At 48.2% G+C, this 24595-nt stretch overlaps 1 protein-coding gene across 7 annotated transcripts in view; it reads left to right on the top strand.

Moving 5' to 3' along the window:
- Positions 1-24595, top strand: part of RALGAPA1 (Ral GTPase activating protein catalytic subunit alpha 1) — a 623631-nt gene that overhangs the window by 39055 nt on the left and 559981 nt on the right. For 4 of the 7 annotated variants that reach the window (XM_069209126.1, XM_069209125.1, XM_069209121.1 and 1 more), the window contains exons 2-6: positions 4199-4309; positions 5062-5132; positions 10669-10726; positions 13778-13821; positions 24332-24509. In XM_069209126.1, the coding sequence (XP_069065227.1) occupies positions 4199-4309; positions 5062-5132; positions 10669-10726; positions 13778-13821; positions 24332-24509 (462 nt within the window). The remainder of the gene's footprint in view (positions 1-4198; positions 4310-5061; positions 5133-10668; positions 10727-13777; positions 13822-24331; positions 24510-24595) is intronic. The other 3 variants (XM_069209127.1, XM_069209123.1, XM_069209128.1) reach the window with 1 other exon arrangement.

Genomic DNA, 24595 nt, shown 5'->3' with positions numbered 1-24595 from the left:
ACTTCTCCGCCTCAGTGATTGTCGGGTCCTGGGTGCAGTAGGCAGGGTTTGGCGCCTTTTCTTGATGCAGCAGGTCCACAGTTCTCATGTCCTGGCTCTTCTTTGTGCTGGTTTTCTTTTTGTCCTTCAAATCTAGTTTTTTGGTCTGAGGATGTCTACTGAATTTTAATGGGCGTTTTAGAGAGAACCTGGTAGTGTCTAATGGGACACTTACATTTGGGTGGCTACACCCACTATATTGACCACTTCCTGTGGGAAAGGTCACCTCCCTAAACCTGACTGGCTATTTTCCTTCCACCTAAGATGGAGGAAAACTAAATGAGTGTCCACCTCGCAGGCAATGCCTGAGGTGCTGTGCATGGCAGGTGGGGCCACTCCTCCTACCCTTTGTGTGGTTTCCCACCTTTGCTCCTGCCAAAAGTGGGAGTTTGCAAAGGGAGAGGCTATCTGCTGCTAGCAGCAGTCCTGGGGGTTGAGATTCAAGGGCGGTAAGCCCTTTGAAGCTCACCGCCAGGGCTGTGCACATTCCTGAGCGAGGGGGTTGTTAGGTCCTCCACGCACAAAGGGCATTGATTTGCAAACCAGACAGAAAGGGCTTTCCCCCAAGGTTTGTATATTGGCTGCCTGGAGGTGGCAGCTGGATAGCACCAGTCTGCAACCATCCCAGGATAGTTAGCATTTGCTGGGGGCACTTCTAAGGTGACCCCTGGGTACAGTTAGGAATAAATCCAGTACTGGTACCAGTTTGGGTTTTTTGGTATCAAACAACTCGAAATGATAGATCAAGAGTCCAGAGTGGCTATCGTGTAGCTGGGAAATTCGTGTTGACCAGTATCCAGCACATGTATTAAAATGGCTGCTCTGTTCACTCACTATGTCCCAGGATTGGAAAGGACAAGGTGGGGGCATATTGCTCATCCAGCTAGACCCTCACATATAATATGGAGCAGCCTGCATTAGGGATGTAAGGTCTACCAGAGGGGTGTCTTACCCATAGTAAATGCAGTGTATGGTGGGCAGGGCACACATGCAGTGTGCCATGTCAAGCTTGTGTTTTAGGTTTGTATCAGGACACTCAGCCTGCAATGGCAGTACTGGGCGCATCTGGATGTGTGGCCCTAGAGGGTGGCACAATCAGTGCTGCTGCCCTCAGGGGCCTACCCATAGTACCCTATGCTCTGGGCACATAGGTACCCATTTACTAGGGACTTATAGTGGTAGTTAAGGGTGTATCCAGTTGTGCCAATGCATCACAACAGTTTTAGGGAAAGGGCCCTGGCCCAGGGAATCTGGTTAGCGTGGGCCCTGGGCACTTGGGCACTCCAACATCTAGGCTGCATCAAACATCAGACAAAAAGTGGGGGCTAACCATCTCAAAAGAGGCCTTTTCTCACACCAATAGACTCACTAATGGAAGGCGTGCTGGTGCCATCTTGGAAGCCTGCAGATAAACCCAGTAACACAAGGTATGGCAGAAACCCTCTATGAAGCAGACAGAGAACACCAGTAACACAAGGAGCGCTGGGATCCTCTTGGAAGGCTGCAGGTAGACCCAGTAATGCAAGGAGTGCTCAAGACCCTTTTGGAAGCCTGCAGAGAGATCCTGTAGCACAGAGTGCTTGAGATCTTCTTGGAAGCCTGCAGATAGACCCAGTAACACAAGCAGTGCCGGAGACCCTCTAGGAAGCCTGTAGAAAACATCAGTAACAAAAGGAGTGCTGGGATCCTCGTGGAAGGCTGCAGCTACCCCCAGTAATTTGAGGAGCGCTGGGACCCTCTTGGAAGCCTGTAGATAGACCCAGTAACGCAAGGAGTGCTGGAACCCCCTTGGAAGCCTACAGAGTACACCAGTAACACAAGGGGTGCTGGGACCCCTTGGAAGCCTACAGAGTACACTAGTAACACAAGGACTGCTGGGACCCTCTTGGAAGCTTGCAGATAGACCCGGTGATGTAAGATGTGCCTAGGACCCTCTTGGAAGCCTGTAACAGAAGGAGTGCTGGGACCCTCTTGGAAGCTTGCAGATAGACCCAGTAATATGAGATGTGCCTAGGACCCTCTTGGAAAGCCTGTAACACAAGGAGTGCTGGGATCCTCTTGGAAGGCTGCATATAGACCCAGTAATGAAAAGAGTGATGGGAACCTCTTGGAAGCCTGCAGATAGTCCCAGAGATGTAAGATGTGCCTATGACCCTCTTGGAAGCCTGTAACATAAGGAGTGCTGGGACTCTCTTGGAAGCCTACAGAGTACACCAGTAACAAAAGGAGTGTCTGGACCCTTGTCAAAGCCTACAGATAGACCAAGTAAAGCAAGGAGTGCTTGAGACCTTCTTACAAGGCTGCAGATAGACCCAGTAACACAAGGAGTACTGGGACCCTCTTGGAAGCCTACAGAGTACACCAGTAACACAAGGGGTGCCAGGACCCTCTTGGAAGCCTACATAGTACACCAGTAATACAAGGGGTGCTCGGACCCTTTTCAAAGCCTACAGATAGAGTAAAGCAAGGAGTGCTGGGACCCTCTTGGAAGCTTGCAGATAGACCCAGTGATGTAAGATGTGCCTAGGACCCCCTTGGAAGCCTGTAACACGAGGAGTGCTGGGACTCTCTTGGAAGGCTGCATATAGACCCAGTAATGAAAAGAGTGATGGGAACCTCTTAGAAGCCTGCAGATAGTCCCAGTAAAGCAAGGAGTGCTTGGTACCCTCTTGGAAGGCTGCACATAGACCCAGTAATGCAGGATGTGCTGGAGACTCTTTTGGAAGCCAGCAGAGCGCACCAGTAACACAAGGAGTGCTGGGACCCTCGTGGAAGCCTACAGAGTACACCAGTAACACAAGGAGTACTGGGACCCTCTTGGAAGCCTACAGAGCACACCAGTAACACAAGGGGTGCTTGGACCCTTTTCATATCCTACAGATAGACCCAGTGATGTAAGATGTGCCTAGGACCCTCTTGGAAGGCTGCCCATAGACCCAGTAACGCAAGAAGATCTGGGGACTCTCTTGGAAGCCTGCAGATAGACCCAGTAAAGCAAAGAGTGCCAGAGACCTTCTTGGAAGGCTGCAAGTAAACCAGGCACTGCAAGGTCTTCTAGGGACCCTCTGGAAGCCTGCAGAGAGCCTCAGTAATTCAAGGTGTGATAAGGACCCTCTTGGTAGTATGGAATAAATAAATGATTAGGAACTGCTGCTTTTGTAACCTCTTAGTTCAACGCCTGTCCGTCTGTCTCCCAGGAAAGTGCTTGATGTACATATTCTTCAGTTTGTATTGTACATTAGTTTCCGCTGTAACATCACCAGAAATACAGGAACATTAGAAAGGGTTTATAGTTATTGCTAGACTGACCAAGAATACAAAATTGGGTTCTATAAAATGGATGTAACCCATGACTATTTAAGCAACAGGACTGCCCCATAACTTATTAAAGTGTTAACAGGATCTGTAATCAGCGACATCCATTCCTCGTATCATTCTTGGAATTTATGAGCTTGGAAGATTGTTGCCGCTCTGTTGAAGCTCCGAAGGTCTGGAATTGGCATCCTCTCGTCAACTCTACCTTTTTCCCTAAGGAAGGCCTCCCAAACGCATCTTCTTAAACTAGTAACAGTGCACACCGAGGTAGTTTGGTTCCTGGTGTGCACATTCAGGTTCTAAAAATTGTGTAGATGTTTTATTTACTTTCATTCAGCTGCACCCACTTTCAAAGAAACCAAAATACCGAAAGTTGACCAGTCCTTTGCTCGCCGGTTGTCTTCACGTTTCTGCCTTCCCAGCATGCACAGGGTGAGGTTGGTTCATTCTTCACCTCTCAGAGCTTCCAGAGGATGCTCGCATAATTCATATTAAGGGGCTTCTGGGAAATGGTTAGGCGACGGTTGAAAAAGATTAGTGTATTGAAAAGCTCATGACTGTAAACGTACCGTACCGGTTTCAGAAACTGTAAAGTTGGGTGCAAGAAAAATGCACTATTTTGAAAGTGGAAACTGTAATGTTTGGTTAATCTGTAATTGTTCCTTCCTTTTGTTTTCTTGCTTACATTTGCTCTCCTTTACTCTTCTCTTTCAATACCCATAATCTCCTTGCAACCATGGTCTCCTTGAACCCTTGCTCCCTTTGTTTCTTCTCCTGCTCTCTGTCTTGTTTCTTCCTAACCTCAGTATAAAACCCCTCACCTTCTTCTTTTCTCCTTCCACAGAGAATGCAGAGACCATTGACCTGAAGCAATTCTTCGAACAAAACTACTCCCATATTTATTACGTCTTCTTTGAAAATTTTGTGATTATTGAAACCAGCCTCAAGCAAAAAGGTAAGAAGAGAGGCTTATGATTGTTTTCGCCAGCGAGCAGTGCCTGAGATAGGAGCATACCAGGGACCTTGTGCACCATCCTAGTCAGGACATGCACCTTCGCAGAGCATGGACCTATACAGGACTGGCAACAACATAGGTATATCTGGCTAAGGCATAAGGGAGATTGCCAGTTCACTGATGGATGGGCATGGTTCAGAGGCAGAACTGGGCTGATGTCATGTGCGCTTATCTGGGATCAGAGATACATACTTATTTAGAAGAGGCAGGAATAGAGCTGCTGTGAAAGAGGCATGTTCAGATGAACACATATGTATAGTGATCTAGCCATAGGTCCATGTTGAAGCCGGGAAGAGTGGGGATTGGATTTGGTTGGTCTCCTGACAATTGGAGTTGTTACCAGTGAAGTAAAATCCCCATCATATTGGTGATTTGATGCTGGTTGTCTTAAACCATACCTGTGGGGTGGGTAGAAGGAACCTGAGGTGTGAGAGATACCTGTCACACGTGAGATGGCAATAAACTGAGGTCATCATATCGTGATTCTAAACTAGTATCCTGAGTTAGCAGAAAAATCCTCAAAAGATTGGGAGGTGGGAAGGGGCAAACAGAACAAGCAGTGAGGAAGAAACAGTGCATTGTTGCTGAGATTGTTAGCTGTAGACCTAAAATATGAGTATGGCAATAGATTGCTGCAATGCGCTGGGTACGTTTCACAGGATAAATATCTATCATAAATTAAATGTCGAAAGACTTCTTTTTGTTGAATTCAGGTCACAAGTCTCAGAGGGAAGAGCTGGACGCCATCCTGTTCATCTTTGAGGTAGGGCCAATAATAAACATCTGTCTGTGTTCTGTAGAGGCTTCTTTGTGGCTTGCGGCTCTGGGGACACTAGAGGTAGGTGGTCAGAAGCCAGGATCAGCCAGTAGCACATATTAACTTTAGAAGGGTAAGAGTTTTAATTAGCAGGAGTTGTGCAATAATGCAGCTCACGGGCTCCCTTATTGGCAGAGTGGTCTTTTGAGAGCTGTCTCACTCATGCACTACCCTGATGGCTCTATTATTAGCATTGTTTGTACATCAGTATAGTGCTTTCACCTGAGCTTTTTCAGCAGAATGCTTCTTTGAATGTTTGCTCATTATCTTAGTACTCAACAGAGCTCTCCAGAAATTGGCTATTTGCTTCCCTGTGGGTCTCAGGTCTGTTTATTGGTATGTACATACACCCCAAGATGGTCCTTACTATTTGGAGGGACTGCCAAAACTAGGCCTGACTCTGTGCAGACTCACTTGGAGCTGGCCAGACTCCGTCAATGTATTAAGAGCTGAACCAGGATCTACCCAGGCTCATCTAGGGCAGTCTGGCTGACGGCAGGCTAACTGGGAGCTGTACCTATCTGCAGGGTTGCTAAAGCTGACTCTGTACAGACTCGCCTGGAGCTGGGCAGACTACAACAGATTAAGAGCTGAACCTCATTTCATCCAGACTTGTTCAGAGCTGAGTTTAGCTCATGGCAGGCTTACAGTGAGTTGGGCATGATCTTGCCAAAGTACTCAAAGCTGAGCCTGGCTCTGTTTAGACCTGGCCTGCAGCTCAGGACAGACTCAAATGTGGTTGGGCTTCATTCTGCTGACAAATGCAGTACTGAACCTGTCCAAAGCTGAGCCTAGTTTACGATAAATTCACCTGGAACTGGGCCAGATTCACTGCCAATTCACCCATAGATGTGTGTGTGACTCTGAGGACCCCCCTACAACTGACTGTGACTCAGTTGAGTTAGTGTGGTGTGGAGCGAGTTCTCACATGCACCATATACACCACAGTTCGATGTTTTATTCACTTTGTTCTCCCTTCTAGGCCTCCCTCAGACACTTCAGTCAAGTAGACCCCGTGTGCACTTTAATGTATATGCTCACTATCTAGCATATTCAGCTAGCCCCATATTCATTAGGGATCTTAGACCCTGACAAATGCCCCTGACTGTTTTCTGCTATAGGAGATGGCAGAAACATGTTGGTCATAGATTTCTGTCAGACACCTTGAACCATTATATTCGAGTCCGTCATATACTGCTTTTAAACTTACCAACAAACACCTTCATTAAAGTATTATATCATATAGGTGATTTGTGTGGTAATTTTAGTGTCTATTTTCCCTTCAACTGGATCCCCGTTTTATCCAGAAAGATAAAATTTCAGCACTCCCTCAGAGTTCATTTAACAATGAGGTTGAGTCTTCCCAGGTGGTACTATCTTTCCTGGGTGAGGCTAGGTGGTCAGATGATGAAGCATAACACTATAATGTGTGTGAGACCGCCTAGTACATAAAGGGAACTCCCCCACTCGCCCCTCAACACTCGAATGTCACTACTGTTTTCCATGTCTACGAAGTAGACCACCTAACCGGTGACCTACTCACCTCTGGAACAGGCCAGAGAGACCTGTCCTTAATATCCCCCACACTTGTGCTATAGTTTCATGGGTATGGGAGTTTGTGTGGGGTTAATATACTCCTAGTACTCTCTTTTTGTGTATCAGTTGACTTACCCCCATAGCTGAGCTTGACAGGACACCTACAGCTAAAACTAGCCCGGCCTTGTTCCGATCTCTGTGTACTCCTACATTTTGGGACCTAACAATTTTATGCTTTGCTTATGGCTTATCTGGTGCCCGATCCTTTTCAGATTCGCATGTGTGTTCACCGTCCCTGCAGATTAGGACCTGGAGGCTTGTCTAAGTCCCTGCAGTTGAATACTACCAGAGGCTTCTCTATCCCTACGGATTAGGATTCACAGCCCCGCCCACATCCTTACAGATGGACATTCACAGCCCCATCCTTGTCCATGCAGATGAGGGTGCACAGGTCTGTCCATGTCCTTGTAGAAGAGGATTCATACCTGCACTGTCTATGCAGAGGAGTGCCTTCTTGTCTTCCCATGTCCCTGCAGATAAGGACTCCCAGGCTTGTCCAGTCCCCGGCAGTTGAGTACCTTCAGGCCTGTCCATGCTCCTGCAGACGAGAACCTGTTTATATTCCCCATAGGGAGGATGACGACCTTCCTCCAGATCATTATTGAGAGGTAACAGATTGCCAATGAACTAATGCATTCACCTTGTTTTGTTCCCTTATGACTAATTCGATTAATACACCTTAAAACTATGATTTGTAGATGAAACGTTCATGACTGGAGGCAGTGTAAGTAATGACCTGATGTGAAATGACCATACAGCCCGCTGGCCCATCCACGACCCCAGGAACGTGCGTGTGTCCCTGCAGAAGAGAACTCCAAGTTCCTCTATTTCCTAGCAGATTAAAACTACCAGACCCATCACTTTCCCTGCAGTTTTGGACTCCTGCATGTCCACGTTTGTCAGATGAGGTCCCCCTCCGATTCCTGTCCATGCCTTTATATATGACTCCCTCCAGCCCTACCCATGTCATCTGCAGATGGGAACCCTCAGGTGTGTGCATGTCCCTGAAGATGAGGGCCCTCAGGTGTGTACATGTCCCTGCAGATGAGGAACCTCAAGTGTGCACATGTCCCCTCAGGTAAGGACCCTCTGATGCTTACATGTCCCTGCAGGTGAGGACCCTCTGGTGTGTATATGTCCCTGCAGATGAGGACCCTTTTTCCTATCCATTACCTTCAGAAGAGGACTTGCAGACATTTCGTGACCCCCTGCAAGTTCATCTGTGTCTAGCCAGATGTGACCCACAGGATCTGTCCATGTTCTTGCAGAAGAGGACCCCTCGGCCTGTCTCTCAGATGAGAACCACCATACATGTATAAGACCCAGCCGATGAAGAAATCCAGGCCCTTTCATGTATGTGCATATGAAGTCCGCCAGGCCTGTTCATGCCCCTGCAGATATGCAGTCTCATGCATGCTCTTTCAAATGAGGACCTTGTAGCCCATGTACTTCCAATTAGAAGAGCACCTCCAGGCCCGTACATGTCCTTCCAGGTGGGCTCCTCCAGGACATGTGTACTTCCTTCCAACATGGGACCTCCAGGCTCCTACATGGCCCTGTAGTTTGGTAACTCCAGGCCCGTCCAGGACCCTGTATTTGAGAACACATAGGAGAACATACAGGTCTGCACATGTCCCATTAGAAGTGGACCCCAGGCCTGTGCATGTCCCTGCAGACGTGCAGTCTTGTGCACTTTCTTCCATATGATGACCTCAAAGTTCATGTATTTCAAACCAGATGGGCAACTCCAGATATGTCCTTGCAGATAGGGTCATCCTGGCCATGTGCACGTCCTTCCATTAGGGGACTTCCAGGCCCCTGCATCTTCCTGTAGATGAGGGAGTCTGGGCCTGTCCAGATCGGTACATTTAAGGACCTCTAGGTCTGCACATGGCATATCATAGGAGGCCTATCTGAGCACCTGCAGATAAGGACCCACAGACCAGTCTATGTCCCTGCATGTGGGGACCCCCAGACCATTTCCCTTAGGATGGATATTTTCAGGTATATTTATATTACCTTAGCTGAGGACCTCCAGTCCCGTTCATGGCCTTGAAGATGGGAATCCAGAGACTTGTTTGTATCTCCATCAGATGAGGACATCTAGGCTTGTCCATGCCCCTGCAGGTGAGTTCCTCCAGGCCCATCCGTGTCACTCCATCTGTTCATTGTTAAGTAGATGGGGACCTCCAGGCCTGTGCTCGTCTCTGCAGATGATGAGAACCAGCCTGTGCATGTCCTTTGAGATCAGGAACTCCAGGCCTGTTCTTATCTCTGCAGATGACAACTTCCAGGCCTCTGCATGTCTGCGGATGATGACCACCAGGGGTGCACGTCCTTCATGACGAGGACAGTAGGCCTATGTACCGCCTTGCATATGAGGACACCCAGGCTCGTGCATGTCCCCAGAGGCTTGCCTGTATCTCTAGAAGATGAGGACATCTAGGGCTGTCCAGGTCCCTGCAGATGAGGACCTCCAGGCCTGTGAATGTCCTTCTAGATGAGGTGCGCAGTCCTGGGATTCCTCCTATGCAAGGAGATACATAAGCCTGAGGCCCTCATCTTGAAGAACTGGAAGAACTTGCACATGCTGGTGGTTATCACCTGCAGAGACATGCACAGGCCTGGGTTGTTCATCTTGAAAGACATGCCAAGGCCTACATGTCTTCAGGTCTTTGCTGATGATACCCTCAGGCTTATGTACCTCCCTGCATATGAGGACACCCAGGCCTGTACATGGCCCTGCAGATGAGAATGCTGAGGCTTGTCTGTATCTCCAGCAGGTGACAACATCTAGGCCTGTCCATGCCACTGCAAATGAGGAGCTCCGAGTCAGTCCATGTGCCTGCAGAGGAGAACTTACTGACCTCCACATGTCCCTCTACTTTAGGACACCCATGCGTTTCAATGTCCTTACAGATGAGGACAGACTTGTCCATGTACAGTGCATTTAAGGACAACAAGATGTGTAAATGTATCTGTCCATGACGCCCATCTGAGGACCTGCTAATGATCACGTTCAAGTCAGTGCCATCACCCTTTCGTTGCAAAGAAGGACTTTCGATTTTTTAGTCCATTTCACTGTTGATAAGTGTGACTGGAAGCATCTGGCTATGCCTCTACCTCTGTAGTACCTCCCTTTGAGTCTCTCCTTCCTGCTCCTTGCGTGTCTGGTCTATGACTGGTCCAATCCTTGTTTCTTCTGACCTTTTCATTTCTGCTGCTGTTTCAATCCCTCCTGGGTCTATTAGGAGGAATGGTATGTCATGTTAGAGGGGGGAGTTGCATGGTAAGATGGTAAAGGGAATGCCATGCATGAAGCCCACACATTCACCTTCTGATTTCACATCTAGTCCTCTCCAGTTCCACTGCTTGCCATTCTGGCACTTGCCACCCGGTGCATTCACCATACTCCAGAGCTCTGCTGCAAACCCCCACTCTCTCACTCTCCATATGTTCATTAGCATCAAAATCGTTGTGTTTATTGTTGCAAAATATTGTGCATCCCATGATATATAACATTCTTTCTGGGTTTCCTCTGTGGGATTCACAGCTCTATGCGAATTGGTGAACAGACACCTAAGGGTTTTCTCTGGGCGGCCGGACCTGCTAATAGCAAGCTTCAGACTTTCCACTGTGTCCTCCTATCTACAGTTAATTCTTATATACATTTATGTGTGCAGACTATATAAGTACACATTTTTTTCATGTTTGATGATTGTATTTTTTCCTTTCCTTTTTACATTATTCATTTGCTAGCTTTGTCTTCCCTCAAATTTTAGACATTTTTGTCTCTTTGCTTCACCTCTTTTCTGGACCTGGCATGAACGTGTTACCTTTGTACCACCATTAACAAATAACTGTTGTTCATCTTTGGCGTTTGCAGAAGATCTTGCAGCTGCTTCCTGAGAGGCTCCACCAGCGATGGCAGTACCACAGTATTGGTAAGTATTGCTGCCCGGTGGCTGTGTAGAGTTACTCTCCATAGAAGGAGGACATGGAGTATTTTCTACAGTGTGACCCTCCGAGGCTCGGTCACATTTTTCATCTTCCTAAGCAGCCCCTGCTCCAGTCAAGGTTAGGATGTGGAATGGGAATCTCTTCTTCCCATCATACAAGAGCAGCGGCTGACTCTTCTGTGGATGTAAATACTCGCTGATTGTCTTTAGTGTGCCCTACATATTGGGATTCTTTGGATAAAAGTATTCTAGAAACAGAAGTAAAAGGTTGAAATACATTGCTAACTTAGAATTTGAGTGACTAGAAGTTGGGCCTTCGTGATAGGCTGAATGTAACGGCAAGTGTCATTAAGTCACTTCACCTTTGGAACTATTGGAATTTTCAAACAAAAATAATAATTCAGTAAACATTTACTGAAATCTCATCAAGCCAACTTGCTTTCTAGTTTTTTTTAATCAGGAGGTCGGAGTTAAGGCCTGGTAGACATGTTCCAGGTAAAAATGAATGCATATTTCTGCCCAGCAATTGGCTTGATTAAAGGTGAAGTTTTGGAGCTAGGCAAAGACCCAAGAAAGCAACTAAAGCTCTTCTGGTTGCTGATTGTGTAGTGTGAACTTGGCTACAAAACATTTGGACAAAAGCAGGAAAAAGAAACAAGCATCTGAGAGGTATGGGGGTACACAATAGGCCTTTGGAAGTTGTGGGGTGCAGAGATGGTGCTGGGTAGTAAGGAGGGAAAGACGCAAAGGGTCAAGGAGGGATGATGTGTTGTCTCACCAAGGAACTGACCTTAGGGAAGTGGAGTAGGTTGAGTGCTTGTCCGGTCTGTGTTGTCTTGTTGTTCCCACTTCTCTCAGGATGTAGGTGGAGACGGCTTGCCTGCTTGTCTTGTACTTCTTCCACTACTTGATCTTGATCCCAGCAATGGTGCAGTGTGGAAGTTGCATGACCAGCCAGATGTGTGGTGTTTTGGTTCAGTGTGGTATTATCAGGGACTGCCTTTTAGACGATATATCAGGTCTTTGAAACTAATTTAGGCTGCTGAGGGAGCCAGCGGATTTTATTTTAAAGAAAGATTGAATTTCCAAAGTCTGTTGAAGAGGTGAGCTGCGGCGTGGAGCACCCTCTTCATGGGGGATGAAAGGAGTGTTTGGTAAATCAGTCAGGTGGGCTTTGCCTCTGTCGGAGTGAGAAAGAAACCAAAGCTGACGATTGTACTAAAGTGGATATGTAATAAGGAGGCATTTATTTTACTGTGCATGGAATATTAATTGCTGCTAACATCCACCCCATCCAGTCTTTTACTGAAAGCCATTTCCGGACAGGAAGTCTACACTTTCAGTGCCTTCTTTCTGCCTCTGTAAGGAACCCAGCTCTCACAATCCCATCACTGATTGAGGGGCAGAGGATCAGCCGGCTGTACCGACCATCAGAACTAAGTTCAGGTCAGAGATTCAAGATTGTCTTAGCAGTCGACCTGTGGCTCTGAAATCTCTGCAAGGTGTGCAGTTTGGGTGTGCTGTACCTCTCCATTGCCTTTTAATCGTGGATGATGCGTTGTGATGAAACATTCACTCTGTACGATGTTAAAATAAATAAATAAATGCTCTCCTTTAAGAAGAGCTCACAATGTGGCTGTCGGCATTGACCGCCACCATCATTTTCCATTCCTGTCCACACCCTGGACTTCCAGGTGTCATGGCTGATGTAAAAGGTGACCCTGCGCCTGCGCGCAGAACAGGATGAGACGTTGTCCTGATTTAGAGTTTGGTGGACAGGATTACTCCGTAACAAACGTGACTGATATCCGGTCCGCCATATTAGGATTCCATTATAACCTGTGGAAATCATATTATGGCCGATGGGATATCAGTCACATTTGTGGCTGAGTAACCCGTGTGCCAAACTCTAAATCTGGCTCAGGCCCATAGTCCTTACCCATTGGCTGTCAGTGTCCCAGGAGAGTCTGCCTGGAACAAACTGCTAGCTCCCCAGTTGGATCTCATGGGCAGCGTCCTTCTTGTAGCCTCAACGCAGAAAACGACTCTGTTCATGATAAAGAGCAGGCTGTTAGCACTTCACAGTACATAAAGGCGTTTGGAGGGTCAGGACTGGTTGCCTTTGGAAGACCACGGGACTCAGCAATTGGACTAGCAACTTTAAAGCAGAATAATTCTGACTTATCATGAGAAGAACAAACAGGTTTCACTCTTTCACAAAACAGATACTTACTTTGAGTTCACCCCCTAGCAAGCAAAAGGACTACAAGTTCAGGAAATGCCCTTAAAAGGGAATATTTAGATTCTTTGTTAAGGTTTCGACATGAAGCTTTCAGGAGGCAAAGGGGCTACTCTACTACAGTGTCCTAAGAGTGATCCATGAGACTGCTCAAAAGTCACACAACTTCCCAAAAGACTGAGAAAGCAATAAACAGATATGTTACATAGTTGTACATAGTATGGGCTATTATTAGTGAGCTATAGAGTTTCACTCTGTCTTCAGTGAAAAAGCGGGGATCTAGTTTGTATAGTTACTCATTAAATTCAGCTTGCTGATCCTACATAAAAAATGACTTCTCTCACATAAAAACCTTCTATTGACTTGACTTCATAATATTTGAAAATATAAGTGGGGGACTATTTCCAACAGTAATATATTTCTGCTTCATTAACCGTTTTTCTTGTTATTATTTTACATATTACATTTTCATGAGTTGTGTAACATTTGTCTCTTCAGTCATGCTTATTTTATTTTTAATTATATTTGGAGTTTTTCCAAAGTGCTACAAACCACCACATAGTGGCCCCATAGTGCCTGTTTGAGGGGGTTACAATATGTCTTGATGGTGACCTTCTCTATTCTACCTTCTGGCACTAAGACCATTGCCAGAGGGACTCAAAGATCACCAAGAACAAACTGGAGGGTGCCAAAGATCTGGTCCAGAGATGTAGCCGTATCCGACCGAGAGCTCCAACACTGTCGTGAGTGAGAATCCCTTTTGAACAGGATCTCATGTGTTCTCTGTCTCTTTCTAGGTTCCATCTTGAAGAAGCTGCTTCACACTGGCAACTCCTTAAAGGTAAACAAGGCAAACATTCTGCATATTCGGAGTCAAATTCGGGCATTTCATATAAAAATCTTGAAGTTCAGTTCTGCTGTAATGTGGTCCAGTGCCATGAGAAAAACAATTACGCAAACCCACCAGACACTGTGCATCGGTTCTGTTTGATTTGACATTTGATGTCTTTTTCAGTCTGTCTCTATTGGGCTCTTCGTGGTAGGCTTGCTTAGCATCACCCTGTAGGGAGCTGGCTCTGTATATTTTATGCGAAAGTAAGGTATAGTGTGCACAGAGTCCAGGGGTTCCCCAAGAGGCTAGACAGAGGCTAATGCAGAGAATACTAATGCTCTATTTATGGTAATGTTGTTGAGCATTTAAGCTTATCAGAGGGCAGTGCAAAGCATTTGTTGTACATACACACTCAACGACTAACTCCAGGCCAATGTTATATGCATCAAAAAATATACTTTGTTACTTTATTTCTAGAACTTAAAGGAGTTTTGTTGCAGGTAAGTACAGCTTCAAGAATGTATCACTTTCAAGTATCAAATGTACTTTGTTTACAATTCACAGGTAAAACAGTTTACAGGTAAGTAATACTTTTCAATTTTCAAAAGTAGACAGTGCAAGTTTCATAGAAAGCAATGCAGTCCTAGGGGATGAAAAGTATCAACACAGTTTCCAGGTAACTACTCGATTCCCAGTCTTCAGGGTTAGGGTGTCCACAGGGCAAAATTTAGGAAGTCACCATGGGTGCACCACCGGCAACACGGGCCGGCTGGGTGCAGGGGTCAAAGGTGTCGGGTGCCCTACGGAATCCTAGGGAGACCGGGGGCTCGTAGAAAGAAACAGCTTGCATGTAAGTACCTGAGACATCAGGGCACAGACCTGGGGTGAGGTGGGGGTTAGATCAGCACAGGGGGGGCACAGGTCGACACCAAACACACACCTTCAGTGGCACAGGAGCAGCCGGGTGTAGGCTGCAAACACAGCGTTGGGTGCCTAATGGTTTTCAATGGAGAAACACTGGATGATCGCAAAGAGGCTGCAGGCATGGTCCAGGGACTCGGCTGAAGAAGACAAACGGCTGGACAGGTAAGTAGAGAGCCCACTGGATGCTGTTGGACCGTCGGTGGGGTTCACCAACCCAGGGGCTGTGGTTGCAGGGGTACCTTTGGAAATCGGAAATCTTTACCGGAGATGGCTGGGGGTGTGTCCTCTGGATTTAGGCTGCAGGCGTTGTTGTGTTGATCAGGAGGGTTCACCCCAGGGTGGACTCAAGGTCAGAATCGCCTGGGGACCTTCTCTGGACCGGTGGGCCACCTTGATTTGGGCCATGGATGTCTGGTGCAGAGTTGGCAGGACCCGCTGATCAAGAAGGGTCTGGAGTACATCTTGGAGGTCCCTTTGTGGAAAGGGCCTCTGTCCTCGAGAAATCTTGCTCTTTAGGGAAGGCAGGCAGTCCTCTGTTTTTTTTTTTAGAGGTTCTGGTCCTGCAGGAATGGACTTAAACACTATAGGGGCATATTGCTCATGCAGCTATGCCCTCACCTGTGGTATAGTGCATTCTGCCTTGGGCTGTAAGGTCTGCTAGAGGGGTGACTTACCTATGCCACAGGCAGTGATTTTTGGGCATGGCACCCACGGAGGGATACCATGTCGGCTTCACCGACCCACACAATCTGCAATGGCAGTGTTTATGTGTCTGGTGAGGGGTCCCTTAGGGTGGCACAATACATGCTGCAGCCCTCCTTGGCCACAGGGCCCTTGGTACCACTGGTAACTTTTTCAAGGGACGTAGCTGTGTGCCAGAGGTGGAAGCAATTGCACCATTTAGGGAAAGAACACAGGTGCTTGGTCCTGGTTGGCAGGGTCCCAGCACATACTCAGTCTGTTAGCATCAGATATCAGGCAAAAAGTGTGTGTTTTGGGGGGGGGAGAGGGAGTTAGCATGCCAAAAAGGGTACTTTTCTAAACTCCTATGTAGTCCTTCATGGTATCCACTATCTATCTATCAATCAATAGATTTGTAGAGCGCTTCTTGTCACCTGTGAGGGTATCCAGGCACTGGCAGTGTCTAGTTGATTAGCTGCATAGCCGGGTCTTCAGTGACTTTCAGAACTCTGAAAGAGCTGGGGCGGTCTGGAGATGAGAGTAGCTCAATCCATCTTCAAGCTAGGTAGGAGAAGGAGCGATCTCTGCATCTGATACATTGGATGCAGAGGGTGAGGGTTAGAGAAAGGGTAGCAAAGGTGTCTGGTGGGCCAATGGAAGTAGAAGGGTCTGCGGTTGTGTAGGGCTTTGTATGCGTAGGTCAGGAGCTTGAACTGGCATCTTATCTGTACAGAGGGCTAATGGAGTTCCCTGAGATGGGGGTGATGTGGCTTCTTCTAGGTGAGATCCTGGACAAGTCTGTGGCATTCTGTATGGTCTGTGGTCATCCGAGTAGGGGAGCTGTGATCCCTGCGCAGAGAGCATTGGCGTAGTCCAGTCAGCTGGAGGTGAGGGCATGGGTGATGGCGCAGCTCTGGGTAGTCATTTACATATCTTATGAAGCATGCAGAGAACAAAGAAGCAGGAGGAGGAGACGGAGGTGACCTGATTCGTCGCCAGAATGATGACTAGGTTCCTTGCGTAGATAGTTGGGGTGGGGGGTAGGTCTGAGTTTTGAGAGCCACCAGAATGGGTCCAATGGAGGTCTTTTGTTTCTGAAGATCAGTACCTCTGTCATGTCCATGTTGAGCTTCATGCAGTTGTGGAAGTTGGTCTTTGTGGTGTCTTCGGAGAGGGAGAGGATGAGTTTGGTGTTGTCAGCATATGATATGATGTTGAGTCCGTGGGTTTTAACTATTCTGGCCAGAGGTGTCATATAAGAGTTGAAGAGGGTGGGTTAGAGTAAGGGTCTGCAGGGTACTATACAGATGATTTCCTTGGGGTAGGAAGGTGGACTTTTTGTGTACTTTGGTGGGAAAGAGGCAATCCACCTGAGCGTTCCTTCTTGGATGCCTATGTTGTGCAACCTTGTGAGGAGTGTGTGGTGGGATACCGCATCGAAGGCTGCCAAGAGATCCATGGGAATCAGAGCTGCAGTCTCTTAGGTCGAGTAGGGCTAGGATGTCTTCAATAGCAGCGATGAGGGCTGTCTCAGTGCTGTGGTTGCTGCGGAATCTGGTTTGGGAGGATTCGAGTAGGAGGTTCCATTCCATATGTGAAGAGAGCTGTTGGTTGATTGTGTTTTTTATAATACTTTGTCAGGAAACGGAACCAGAGAGATAGGTCGGTAGTTGTTCAGTTCACTGGGGTCTGCCAATGGTTTCTTTAGTAGGGTGTTGCCTTCTGCAGGTTTCCAGTCCTTGGGGAAGGTGTTTGTGACCATTGAAGTTTCGAACAAGGTGTTAAGTACGGACTGATTCTGGCTACGCTTAAGTTGAAGATGTAGGGAGGGCATGGTTCGATTGGGGCCCCTGAGTTAATCGAGTTCATGATTGAGGCGGTGTCCTATGGGGTGAGCTGTCTCAATTAGGTTAGTCAGATGTCTGTGGTGGTAGCAGGTCATTGTGTTGCTTGAAGAAGTTGATGACCTTGGAGTGGGGTTAGAAGTTTCTCTAGATGTTGGCGATCCTGTTGTGGAAGTAGTTTACAAGGTTGTCACATAGTTTCTATGAGGGTGTAATAGTTGTTGCAGCTGAGGGTTTTTGAGAATTCTTTGATGATGTTGAAGAGTTCTTTGCTGTTATTACCGCTTGATTCAGTGTCTGAAGCCAAGGCCTTTTTCTTCGATTCTCTCAACTGTCTGTGGTAGAGGTTGAAGGCTGTTTTGTTGGCTGTTTCCTTCCTGTTGCGCCATCTCCTTTCTAGTTGTTTATAGTGTTGTTTAGCAGTTCTGACGTCTTCAGTCTACCAGCTAGCCTGCTTGGTGGACCTTCTATGGATGTTGTTGTTGGTAGGAGTCACGCTGTCAACGCAGTTGGTGATTCAGTTGTTGAAGTTCCTGACATTCTGGTCTAAGTTGTTGGAGGAGATGAGGTAGGTTGTTTTGAACTTTGATCCATGTGCCTTTGAGACTTTGCTCTGCTGTGGTGGGGGGCAATGGGCGGACCTGGGATGGAGATCCATGAGCTAGTGATGTTGAAGTGAACGATAGAGTGGTCAGTCTAGGTGAGTTCCATGGTGTGGCTGTACCCAATGTGTCGCTGGAGATGCAAATGAGGTTTTGTGTGTGGCTTGCAGTGTGCATGGTGTCGTTGACGAGTTGGGTGATTCCGATGTTCAAGTTGCTGAAGAGTTTGGTAGTGTAGATGTCATTGTGGTCATTGAGATGGAAGTTGAGTTTGCAGAGGAAAATTTAGATGTTGTAGTCTATGACAAAGGGGGAGATGGAGTTGCAAAAGGCTGGAAGTAGTCATGAAGGACGGTATGCGAGGATCCCCTGATGATGGTTTTGCTCTCTGTTTGGAGTCGGAAGATAAGGTGTTCCATGGGTGAGATGATGTTGCCATTGGTGGTGGTGCACTGGATGGATTCCTTGTTCGTGATGGCGATCGATCCTCCAGGCTTGGTGATGCGGTCGTGGTTGGTGATCCGGTCTCCTTTGATCATTGCGTTGGTGATGTCTGCCACGGAAGTGGGGTTGAGCCAGTTCTTAGTGAGGAAGAGGACGTTGGGTGTGAGGGTGGACATGAGGTCCCAAATCTCAGTGGTGCGTTTGCATAGTGAGCACATGCTGAGAATAGTGCATACGAGTTGGTGTTTTTGTTCAGGTGATGTCTCTGGTGTGTTCCAGGTAGGGGGCCAGTCAGTGGGTTGGTGTGTGTGCTGTGGCAGGTGAAGTGGAAGTGGGTGCAGGTGTAAGTTCCTACTGTGGAGCGTGGGTTGGCGCTGTGCCAGTGTTTGTTGTGGTGTCCGGATTTGAGGGTATAGAGCTCAGCAATGGTGTATCTGTGGAGAGCGGAGAGCCAGGGGTTGTGCCGCTGGATGTGTTCCAGGCATGGACGAGTGCAGATGAGGTTGCCTTTAGAGCATCAGTGGTGCAGTTCTGCTGTGGGCTACATTAAGTAGGCCTTGGGGTGGGCGGGACTTCTGTTGGCAGGAAGAAAAGTGAGTGGGAAAACCCGGGCAGGAAAGCTCGGGCAGAGGCGGTGTCACTTGATCAAATGGTGGCAACTGGATCAGGCCGAAACAAGCAGGAGCTGGAGGCCACAGCCACGTGGCAGTCTGGGTGCCTCTCTCCCTTTCCATAAGACTCTTTATGGCAACCTCCCCTGTGGGACCTTCACATCGGCAAAGCCAACATTCGCCTTTTATGGCATTCCTCCTGTGTTCTAGCATCCCCCATCCGTAGGAAGCTGGCACCTTATTTGGTATACCAAAAGGAGATATACCGTGCAAAGAGTCCAGGGGAACCCTTACCAGTGGATATGGGCTTGCCGTAGCAGTCCCAAGGTGCTCTTTTAGAGGGTAGTGTGGTTGAGCTGCATTAGGCTTATCAGTGAGGAGTGTAAGACATCTACAGTTACACACATTCAATAAATGAGACACATGAATCAAGTAGGAGATCCACACCAGTTAACAAAAATAACAAGTATCTTTGTTTTTTTCACCAGAATCAGTGTGATCAGATAGGTATGTTTTGCAAGAAAAATCTTTACAGTTTAGAAAAGTCGGCACAGTGCAATTCTTGAAAGCTGCAATGTTATCCTGTGGAGGCAAAACAAATACTACTTAGAAATATAGTACAGCGACTTAGGGGACCAATCTCCAGGACCTAAGGTAAGTATGGTGCAAAGCTACACCAACGGGTCTCACTGGACGGCACTGAGTGCAGAGGAACAGTACAGCGTTGGGTCCCCGATGTTAGTAATTGGGTTTTGGTCCAGTTGGAAAGAGGCTGCAGGTTAGGACTGGGCATCCAGTCAAGGATTCAGCCAAGTGGGCTTAGTTCTTGCGATGCTCAGGGACGTAAGGACACCAGTGGTCCTCTTCTCCTGGGTCCAGGGCATCTGGGTGCTGAGGGGTTTTGGACCATTGGGTTTCAGTCACCGGTCGCGGTTGAGGGTGGCCCACAGAAACAAGCTGCAGGCGTGGACTGGGGGATAGTCTGGCAGAACCAACATGTGGACTAAAGTCTCATGATCCTGGGGGACACAGGGACACCAGTTGTCCTCTTCTCTGCGGTCTGGGGCATCGAGGTGCAGTGTTGCAGTGGACTTTCGGAGTCCTTCATTGGAGGTGGTCGCAGTTGAGGGGGAGGCCTGCACAAAGAGGCGGCAGGCGACCGTGTGAAGGTCGCAGTGAGGAGACCCAAATGGACTTTGTCTCTGGAGAGGCTGGTGATCGCGCCGGCATCTTCAGCCCACTTAAACTCTGGCTAGGGGGCATGAGTGCAGTGGTTCTGTCCGGCGTTTGGTTTTGGCAGTCTGGAGTCCTTTTCAGTGTTTCTTTGGTGCTTGCAAAGGATGGAGGGGAGCAGCTCTGCTACTCTTTGGAGTTCCTTGTGCTGAGGCGAAGTCTGGCGGTCTTCCCGGGTTTGTGAAAGTTTCAGCAGTTGGAGGACAAGCCGTCCTTCTCAAAGTGGTCAAAGTCATTAGGCAGGGTAGCCAGGTTGGCACTCAGTCAATGATCTTCAGTTCTTGCCTTTTGAGTCTGTGGAGTGCCCTTCATCAGGTCAGCAGGGATCTGATTTCCTGGTGCCAGGGGCTCCCCTAAATACTGAACTTAAAGGTGTTTAAGGGAGTGTAGGGTAGTAGCTAATGGGCTACTTACCTCTGGGTTCACTACACCTCATATATGACCACTTCCTGGGGGAAGTGGGCATAACCCTGTCCCAGAGTTCCTAATTTTGCCAACACCAAGATGGCAGAGTTCTAAATGTTGTGTCCACATCTGGCTGTCCACCTTAATGGTGGAACTGTTAGGGAAAGAGATCTGTCACTGTCGACCTGGGTAGCAGGAACCCAGTGCACTTTCAGTCAAAATTGCATGAAATACCTGGGAAAAAGTGAGGGTGACCATGTCAAAAAAGGGCACTTTCCCACACCATTTTACTTTCCATGGAAGCCTCTCACGGCAACCACCTCTATTGGGCCTTCTTAGCTTCTCTTTGGCCTCTGACATTCCTCCAGTCCAGGCTTTTTTTGTTGCATGCTTTGTATTTTGCTGTTTTGCCATCCCTGCGTTCAAGTTTTTCAGTACACTGTCCTCCGCCAGCTTTGTCGTGCATTTCACAGAGGCCTCTCCTTGAGTCGCTCAGTGCAGCCTCCCCAATCAGTTACTTCTCTGCACTGCGGTGTCTCTCCCCTGGCCTAGTCAGTGATAGACAGTGTTTGTCTTTATCTGTCTGTAGGCCTGACGCATGTGAAGTCAATTACTCTTTCATTTCGTACAGTGTTGGCCTGGGCTCTTTTCACCAATGTGTGGCCTCTGGACCGGTGTCCCCTTCTCGTTGTCTTTTTTTGTAGGCCTTACTGTACTAACTCATGTTCATTGCCTCGCTGGATATCTGTTCCTTGTGTGACATAGCCTGCTGACCAGTGTTAATTGTGTCTGTGTGTTTTACATTCAAGGGATCAGCACTGTATATTCTTCTGCTCTCTGTACTGTAGATAGCTACATCATGTGTGTGAGGAAATGCCTCCTTGGCATGGTTACCCCCTAACGTTTTGCCTTTGCTGATGCTAAGTTATGATTTGAAATTGTGCTGGGACCCTGCTAACCAGGCCTCAGCACCAGTGTTCTTTCCCTAAACTGTACCTTTGTCTCCACAATTGGCACAACCCTGGCACTCAGGTAAGTCCCTTGTAACTGGTACCCCTGGTACCAAGGGCCCTGATGCCAGGGAAGGTCTCCAAGGGCTGCAGCATGCCTTATGCCACCCTGGGGACCCCTCACTCAGCCCAGGCACACTGCCACACAGCTTGTGTGTGCTGGTGGGGATAAAATGACTAAGTCGACATGGCACTCCCCTCAGAGTGCCATGCCATCCTCACACTGCAGTGGCATAGGTAAGTCACCCCTCTAGCAGGCCTTACAGCCCTAAGGCAGGGTGCACTAAACCACAGGTGAGGGCATAAGTGCATGAGCACTATGCTACTACAGTGCCTAAGCAAAACCTTAGACATTGTAAGTGCAGGGTAGCCATAAGAGTATATGGTCTGGGAGTTTGTCAAACATGAACTCCACAGTTCCATAATGGCTACACTGAAAAATTGGGAAGTTTGGTATCAAACTTCTCAGCACAATAAATGCACACTGAAGCCAGTGTGCAATTTATTGTAACATACACCCAGAGGGCATCTTAGAGATGCTCCCTGAATACCTACCCGACTTCTAGTGTAGGCTGACCAGTTCCTGCCAGCCTGCCACACACCAGACATGTTGCTGGCCACATGGGGAGAGTGCCTTTGTCACTCTGTGGCCAGGAACAAAGCCTGTACTGGGTGGAGGTGTTTCTCACCTCCCCCTGCAGGAACTGTAACACCTGGTGGTGAGCCTCAAAGGCTCACCCCTTTTGTTACAGCGCCCTAGGGCATACCAGCTAGTGGAGATGCCCGCTCCTCCAGCCACTGCCCCCACTTTTGGCGGCAAGGCTGGAGAAGATAATGAGAAAAACAAGGAGGAGTCACCCACCAGTCAGGACAGCCCCTAAGGTGTCCTGAGCTGAGGTGACCCCTGCTTTTAGAAATCCTCCATCTTAGTTTTGGAGGATTCCCCCAATAGGAATAGGGATGAGCCCCCCCTCCCCTCAGGGAGGAGGCACAAAGAGGGTGTAGCCCTCCCAGACCTAAACGCACCCTTACATTCAGTATTTATGGGCTTCCCAGATCCCAGGAAATCAGATTCCTGCAACCTGAAGAAAGAAGGACTGCTGACCTACAAGCCTGCAGAGAAGGAGGAAGACGACAACTTATTTGGCCCCAGCCCTACCGGCCTGTCTCCAACTTCGAAAACCTGTTCCAGCGACGCATCTGACAGGGACCAGCGACCTCTGAAGCTTCAGAGGACTGCCCTGGACTACAGGACCAAGAAACTCCTGTGAACAGCGACCCTGTTCAAAACCAGCTACTTCTTTGCAACAAAGAAGCAACTTCCAAGGACTTCACGTTTCCCGCTGGAAGCGTGAGAATCTACACTCTGCACCCGACGCCCCCGGCTCGACCTGCAGAAAACCAACACCTCAGGGAGGACTCCCCGGCGACTGCAAGCCCGTGAGTAACCAGAGATGACCCCCCTGGGTCCTCACAGCGACACCTGCATAGAGAATCCAGAGGCTCCCCCTGACTGCGACTGCCTGTAACAAGGGACCCGACGCCTGGAACCAACACTGCACCCGCAGCCCCAGGACCTGAAGGAACCGAACTTCGACGCAGGAGTGACCCCTAGGCGACCCTCTGCTTGCCCAGGTGGTGGCTGTCCCGAGAAGCCCCCCCTGTGCCTGCCTGCACCGCTAGAGTAACCCCCGGGTCCCTCCATTGAAACCTATACAAAACCCGACGCCTGCTTTGCACACTGCACCCGGCCGCCCGTGTGCCGCTGAGGGTGTGTTTTGTGTGCCTACTTGTGTCCCCCAAGTGCTCTACAAACCCCCCCTGGTCTGCCCCCGAGGACGCAGGCACTTACCTGCTGGCAGACCGGAACCGGAGCACCCCTGTTCTCCATAGGCGCCTATGTGTTTTGGGCACCTCTTTGACCTCTGCACCTGACCGGCCCTGAGCTGCTGGTGTGGTAACTTTGGGGTTGCCTTGAGCCCCCAGCAGTGGGCTGCCTATGCCCCAGGACTGAGACAGAGTGTTTTTCTTACCTCCTAATCTAACCTTTACTTACCTCCCCCAGGAACTGTTGATTTTTGCACTGTCTACTTTGAAAATAGCTTATTTCCATTTTTACAAAGACTGTACATGGTATTGTTTTCATTCAAAGTTCCTAAAGTATCTAAGTAAAGTACCTTACATTTAAAGTATGAACTGTAAATCTTGAACCTGTGGTTCTTAAAATAATCTAAGAAAATATATTTTTCAATATAAAAACCTACTGGCCTGGAGTAAGTCTTTGAGTGTGTGTTCCTCATTTATTGCCTGTGTGTGTACAACAAATGCTTAACACTACCCTCTGATAAGCCTACTGCTCGACCACACTACCACAAAATAGAGCATTAGAATTATCTACTTTTGCCACTATCTTACCTCTAAGGGGAACCCTTGGACTCTGTGCACACTACCTCTTACTTTGAAATAGTATATACAGAGCCAGATTCCTACAATGTGCATTGCCCAAAGTATGATGTCCCAATAATTGATGCTTCCTAGCCGTCTGCTGGACATGTCAGAGGGTGCTGGACTGTTCTCATTGATCCTGTGTGTCAGATGACATTGAGGGGTCTCTCCTCTCCTCTGCAGTGTCATAAAGTAATTTTCTCTGTTAATTTTGCAGTGTGTGAGATTGCATTTAGGGGATAGATGGGTGAACCCCAGTGCTCGGTCTCAAACTTTACAATGATGTTCTGTGTTCATTATGTCTCATGCACTTTTGCTAGATCCGGCTTGAAGGCCTGCGCCTCTTCCTTCTGTGGTTGCAGGCCCTCCAGTATCACTGCAGCCAGGAACAGATGGCAATGTTCGCCTGCATCATCCCGGGCTTCCCCTCTCCTCAGTGGGAGCACGGACACCGCACCCTGGAAAACCTGATTAATCCACCATTGAACCTGAGTGATGGTACGTAAAGCACACAGTGATTCTATGTAAGCCACTAACTCCACACAGCTAGCCTGGAACACCGCCGGATGGTGCTCTAACCCACA

Source organism: Pleurodeles waltl, chromosome 9 (assembly GCF_031143425.1).
Source record: "Pleurodeles waltl isolate 20211129_DDA chromosome 9, aPleWal1.hap1.20221129, whole genome shotgun sequence".
In the NCBI taxonomy this organism is placed as follows: Eukaryota; Metazoa; Chordata; class Amphibia; order Caudata; family Salamandridae; genus Pleurodeles; species Pleurodeles waltl.
Note: the sequence above shows the minus strand (reverse complement) of the source record. Positions and strands in the feature narration are given on the sequence as shown.